Genomic DNA, 6,478 nt, shown 5'->3' with positions numbered 1-6,478 from the left:
AAGTGAGGTTGTGATAGTAATGATACTATTACTACAGACTTAGCCGAGGAAACGATAGCGTTGATGAGAACGATGTTGGCAGCTGCTCAGTAGTAGTAGCCGGTATCTTGACTACATGAAAGGGTGGTATTGCGACTTTTACTTTCTGGGTGTCCTCAACCACGGCGGCTGAAGGATTTCTGAAGTACACACGCCCGTATGGCTTTTGTCCTTTCTTCTCACCTGGGATTTTGAGTGAGGTTGCGATTGTGATGATACTAATACTGTGGACCAGTCCGAGGATAATGGCGTAGACGAAGACGAAGACGATTATGATCATTGATGACTGCGGAATAGCGGTGCCTGGAAAGGTATTGTACTGCTCGTTCACACCAGTTCGACTATTATCTATCCTTGTGTTTCATTACAAGCACCAGTTCCAGTTCATGCTCGTCATGTTCATATCACGATCCAAAGGGCACATTTGTTACGTGTCGCAACGTTGTAGCTCATGAAAGATGTCTTGTCAGGATGCTATGGAATGGTTACTACTTTGTATTGCGCCGAATTGCTATTGTTATGATGCTAGTTGATATCCATATAGATCCCATCCGAGATGCGTCTCTGCCGATACGTAGCTATCACTCTTGATGATATTCCTTCTTTCCCATGTTCTGGGCGCACTTTGTCACACTCTTGCTTTGCCTTGAACTACATCACTTGCCCTCTCAACCCAAAGGTTCCGATAACAAACTTGACGACGGCGATGAAGAGTACAAAGAACAGGAGACTGTCTTACAGAGTCGCCCTGACCATCCTCATCGGGCTCGTATTCTATCATTAGATCTCCGCCTGTATTACTCCATAAGAACCGCGAGTTTAGAATCGGGCAAATTCTTTAACCCCCCTAAGAGCAACGGCGAAAGTCCAAATATATCACTGGATTCCCGACCTCCTTTCTACTCAGGCTTGTAGCAGTCGCACGTCGGGGGAGGAAAGAGTCGCACCCTGATTTCCCCATGCCTCGGAAACAGCTCCCCCACCGCGCTGTGGTGCGCGCACTCGTCTGACACATCAATCAGAACGCGGATTCCCTTGGCCCAGATCGGCGCCCACAAGTGAACAGTACCGTCCACTTGATATTCCAAGTGTCGGCTTAGGGCGACATCGGCTGGGACGGGGTGATCCGCGGAGCGACGTGAATAGTATTGTACGAGGGGGGCAAGAGAGTATTGGAAGAAGGGATCATCTACTTCCATGACAAACGTGACTGACTTGAGGTTGGACATCTTAATAATGGCAGCAATGTTTGGGATGAAAAACCTCAAGATCGAGCTGCAGCTGTCAGCTTCAAGACGCAGGTTGTCGAGATGCTGCAGCGCTGAGCCGTGTTGCATCTCCCCCATACGGCGGATGTCGATGAGTACGGCAAAGAGCCATTTGAGGGTGGCGTAGAAGATGTCGGTGCCCGGGCAGAGCCACATGCAAGGCTTCCACTGTGGGAAATCAGGATCACAGGGCTTAAGAGAGGGTAAACGAATGAATCTTGCTTCAACCATGGCCCTCGTTTTCCGATTGAGATGGAGCGTGGTTCGAATTCGCCGGAGTCGGTTGCAGTGTATCGTGGAATCGTAGAACAGTATTTGGTGGTACTGTTCATGTCCAGCGGGTTGGGTGAACATCTTGTGGGCTTTCATGGAGAAATCCTCTGTGTTTAGGCGCACGACCAAAGGCTCGGCGATTGAAATGACCCAGGCATCTTCGATCATCTCGTCGACGATGAGAAGAAATATCTCGTAAGGCAGGCCAGACCAGATTTTCTTGAGAGATGGCTGCGTCATTGTGCCAGCTGCGGCCGGCAGCGGCGAGACGTCGGCCATACTATTGCTGCAGGCTGCCACAGCGTGGTATTGCTGTGGTGGCTCGAAGATGAAGACAGAAGAGAAGTCTACGAACGATACGGTGTTCATGTTTCTTTACCCTTCTCATAAGGAATGCATGCTGAAGAGAAGGGATTAGACGTAGGCTCTTAAGCTGAGGAAGGGAAGCGTGGGGAAAGCGGAAGAGGTTGGCTTTTGTAAAAGACGAAAAGGAGGCGCAACCTTGAGGTTACCTCACTCAAAGATAGAATGGAAAAACCATAAGAGGAAAGCCCACAGGGTATTTCTCCACGCTCCAAGTGGTAGACTTTACAAATCGCGATGCTTCGCCCCCTGATACGGCGGCCAGGCGAAGCGCTATTTATGAAGGCAGATAACATCTTAACATCAGTTGCAAGCAATGATACCTCATCAACAACGTGCAGACTGAGACCTCATAGCATGTTTGATCGAGATGTGCCAGAAGCGCCGTCAGTCGACTTATCACCTCGACACGTGGTTGTTGGAAATACGTGACCCTGCTTCTCGTAACACGTGATCGTCACACTTTCCCATCCATTAGTCAAGAGATGGCTTTCGTACGAGTATTTTGCCACCTTCTCATGCCCGCTCCTATTACCTTTATTGACACTATTGACCTCAATATCTTTATATCAAGTTGTTTCTACTATTCAGCCGCTTGAGCCCCGTGAAAGATATCCAACAGAGGGTCCCAAAAAGAATCCAACTCTGAAATGTGTTGTTTGGATAGTCTACCGATCCTTACTACCTCCGCAGCATGGAACCATCGATCCCACGGGTAAGAGGGATACCTAGATTTGTCCAGCAATGAGGATTTCCACGCGAGCCCACACGAGCTGTTGAAGTTTACCAATCCCACACTCCTCAGTCTCGGCAGGCTGAGAAGGGCCCAGAACGATCGAGGCAGGGAGTCGATGTTCCGAAAGGGATCATAGCACAATCGAACCGTCCTGATCTCGTCGGAGAAGGGTTCACCCGAGACGACCTGCCAGTTATCAAATTGGCTTGTCTGGACGCTGAGAACGAATATGTCTCTCTCGGGCCATATCCAAAGAGCGCCTGTCCGCATGGTTCTGGTATCCCAGTGGATTCGTTGGGGAATTTCGAGCCTCCTGAACGATCGAAGGACGATTTGCCGGGTTCTATAGCAGATTTGTAGTGATGTACGAAGGCACTTGAAGCGGCCTTTGTGTATCCGGTTCATATTGGGCGTCTTTCGGAGCACTTCCCTGAGGTTGACGCTGGGATTGCCCGTGAGCTTGTCGAGGAACCAATAAGTTTCGACGGAATCCTGAGCTTCTCGGAGCTCTCGGAGCTCATTTTGGACGAAGACTTTCATTATCTTGAGAACGACCTCCGTAGGCAAGGGCGCGCGGCGATCGCCGTTATCTGGCGTCGGGACGTTGGGGAGGCTCATAATGGTATGTTTTTGTTGGGGCGCAATAAGACAATCGGCAAAGTATTTTATGGAAGTTGATGGCATCTTGAAGCTGACTGGATCAAGAGTAAGGATTCGGAGATAGAACTTGCAAAATTTGCCTTGATGTAGTAGGTATCAAGGTTCGGGCACAAGCTAGCCGCGCCGGACCACAAGAAATTTAATTGACCCCGTGAATACCCTGTTGGCGTTTCGGTAGGTTCAAGTTACACAGCGCTTGCCCTCCACCAAAAGAAAAGGCGTGCGGATCTACGTACGACCCGATGAACATAGTTGAGAGTTGGAAAGTGTAGACCTCCCCGTTGTCGTGGAACAGGGGGTGATTTTTGGCAACTTCCATCCTTCAGCTTTTATGAATGTGTTCACAGCAGTAGGCAGGAATCAAGTACAGATAGGTGCAAAGCCCAAGTCTCAAGGCAGAAAATGCAGATTTACGCATTGGATATTTCTCTTCTGCACTAACTGAAAGCGTGTCTAAGTCTCTAGTGGTCTCATAGATCGCAACTTCCATCAATACTTTGCCGCCCTCGATATTCTCCTCGTACAACTCAGACTCCCTTTACCAGCCACTTCTATCTCGGAAGTATGATGTGGAAATGCTTCACATGTTGATTCCGCAGACAATTAGCAAGAGCGAGGTGACGGATAGCGGATGAAGAGGTTCTGAAAGGTTCTGGGTACCTGGGAAGCACCGCCGTCGTGTCGTTGTTCCAGGTAGGTTTTCGACGAGGATGAGTGCAAGAGAAGAATGAAACACCGTACCGCTGCCTGCAAAGTCTTTAGCGATGGACTAGGGAGACATGCCGAAGATCGTTCCTGTCGGCTGGTCTTCTGCGTGGCCGTAATAGACGTCGACGTCATGAGGACATCACTTCGATCCGATTAGAAAATGCTGCTAATATCGCTGCTGGACGAATATGTTCGAGGAGACCGCCGGCGTTTCCAATTTGGATACAGAAGTGAACGCCCAGAATGCCGTAACGCCTTCAGGATCGGGTTGGAGATCGAACAATCCGCATCAGTGAAGCGCGCGTGTAACCTTCCGTCCGTGAGGGCCAACTCAATGGCCGGCTCATCAGGTGGCTGGCCTTTGAATTCAACTAAGACTTGAACTCCCTTGCTCTGCAGTAGATTTGCAGTGAGGTTCACCTTTGATAGCGCTTCACCCGTCAGGGAGATTTCCCCTGGAATCGGACTCCAAAACGAGACACTTTCAAAGAATGACAAGCGAATCCCGAGTTGGTGGTCGCGAATCGACAGAGGAGAGGTGAACCAGGCAGTCTTGAGTTTCGGGAGCATTGTGATTGCCCATTTCAGGCGCTTGGCCGAGACCTCTGGATATGTGCAAATACCGCCAAGGTAAACGTTTTCCATGTCGCGAATGCCTCCAAGGTTGTGCGGTTCGACTTGTAACCGTTTTGCCCTCAGGAAACCTCGGTAACTCCAAGGGTTGTCAGTGGTGAGGTGCAGGCGGTCGACTCTGGGACAGATCCAGACGTTTGAAAGGGGGAGAGCTTGCGTACTCGGAAAGAAGAAGAAAGTTTTCAGGGCCATCTTCCGAACGCAATGATCGACTTGGTAGATGGGCTGGAAGCTGAGAAACCGCTCCATCTGACTTTGCTTGAAAGCTTTGATAGAACCAGGATCATATGCCAGGCGATGTGTCTGGACGCAGATTTTGGAAGTTGAATCGTCGTACTCCAGAAACCAATCGAACGGGACCGTGGAAGCTTCTGCGGCATCAAGAAAGGCTTCAGCAACGAGAAGAAAGATCTCGTAGGGCAGATAGGGAAGGCCATTGTTGCCAGATGTCGAGGTGGACTGTTCCATGTTGCTTTGACGGTTCACGTTGTGTTGACTTTTGATGTTGTGTGAGGTGCGGACAAATCGTGATCGTAAAATATGTCTGCATTATTTAGTAGTGACCAAGAGAGGTACGGCTTTTCTGATAAGTTATAGGAGGATTGAATTTATACATAGAAAAGAGCTCATCGAGAGGTAAGTAGGTGAATCAGCAAGACCACATATCCAGCCCTCGGTGAATGTCTTAGTCTAGTTAACGTTGAATATAAAATGAGACTAAAACCAGATCAAGAGATCCCAGAATTAAGTAGTGAACGACAGCAATAAATTGGCAGCCTTTCCTGTGCTTTGATGAATCACTCTCGCTGACTTCTTGCGGGTTGACTAAGATTTTAGCCACACGGGAATCATTCCTGCTATTTGGCTTCTTCTCAGAAGTGACAGCATCGCCCATGTGAATGTTGAACATAGATCAAATTGCAGCGAAGTGTGCGAGAACCTCTTCGTCCACTCGGTATCGTTGTAGTTCACGAATCTGACTAGGGAGGAACAGTCAAGCATGAGCGGGAAATGGGTGATATTCTGAAGGCGACTGAATCACCTCCAAATGTAAGGAATCAAGGGGAAGCAGAAGCCATTGTCCAGGAGCCTTAGGTCTAGCTGATAACCCCAGCCAAAATGTTTTAAACAGTAAATCTTTGTGGAGATGGAGTGTGTCCATGCTGACTTGTCTTGCCTTTGGTAGGAAGCGCGTAGCTTGACTTCGTCTCCGAAGACCGGCCCGGAGTCTTGATCCGATCTAACGTGGATATCAGACGCGACCACCAGCTATGAACCATGACAGCCAGTCCGTGTACTTAGTCAAGTAGTCTTACAAGGGGACCATGGATACATCGGCAAGTAAGAACCATTGTGCTTCTCGCCTGCAGCACGCTCTTTGTGCTTGCTATCAAGTGCTTCGCAGAGAGACGGGACAGATGGGTTTCTCAGGAGCATTGCCTTGCGCATGGGCTTAGACTTGGCCATATGACATAGCGGCAATCTTCCTCAATGAATCTCCTCAGAACATCAAGGCCTGGAGGGCCAATGTGCCACGTGAAAACGATTGTGACCAAGCGGCTTGGAATGCCACAGTTGTAGGGTAAACCACATTCTTGGCCTGCCAGGCTCGTCCACGAGAAGCAAGTGGGCCACAGCGCGTGTCGAAAACCTTCGACGTTCACCACTTGGAGGCATCCGTGATAGCACCACCAGACCATCCAGTCTCAAGATCCATAGTTCGGATGTTATCTGGGCCCGGGGGGGGGGGGGGGGGGGTTCCTTTATTTTATGGTAAAACCATTAAGTGGAAGTAATA

General features: G+C 49.4%; 1 protein-coding gene across 1 annotated transcript; it reads right to left on the bottom strand.

The window, feature by feature from the left end:
• Nucleotides 1-938: 938 nt before the first annotated feature.
• On the bottom strand, nt 939-3,297 carry CkaCkLH20_08937 (uncharacterized protein; the record flags this gene model as incomplete). Its single annotated transcript, XM_038891652.1, has 2 exons — nt 939-1,927; nt 3,048-3,297. 2 exons carry the CDS (start codon nt 3,295-3,297, stop codon nt 939-941), a joined length of 1,239 nt encoding a protein of 412 aa, XP_038742939.1.
• Nucleotides 3,298-6,478: the final 3,181 nt, after the last annotated feature.

This window comes from Colletotrichum karsti (assembly GCF_011947395.1).
Source record: "Colletotrichum karsti strain CkLH20 chromosome Unknown Scaffold31, whole genome shotgun sequence".
Taxonomy (NCBI): Eukaryota; Fungi; Ascomycota; class Sordariomycetes; order Glomerellales; family Glomerellaceae; genus Colletotrichum; species Colletotrichum karsti.
The sequence above is the reverse complement of the archived record's forward strand: the minus strand, read 5'-3'. Positions and strand labels throughout refer to the sequence as shown.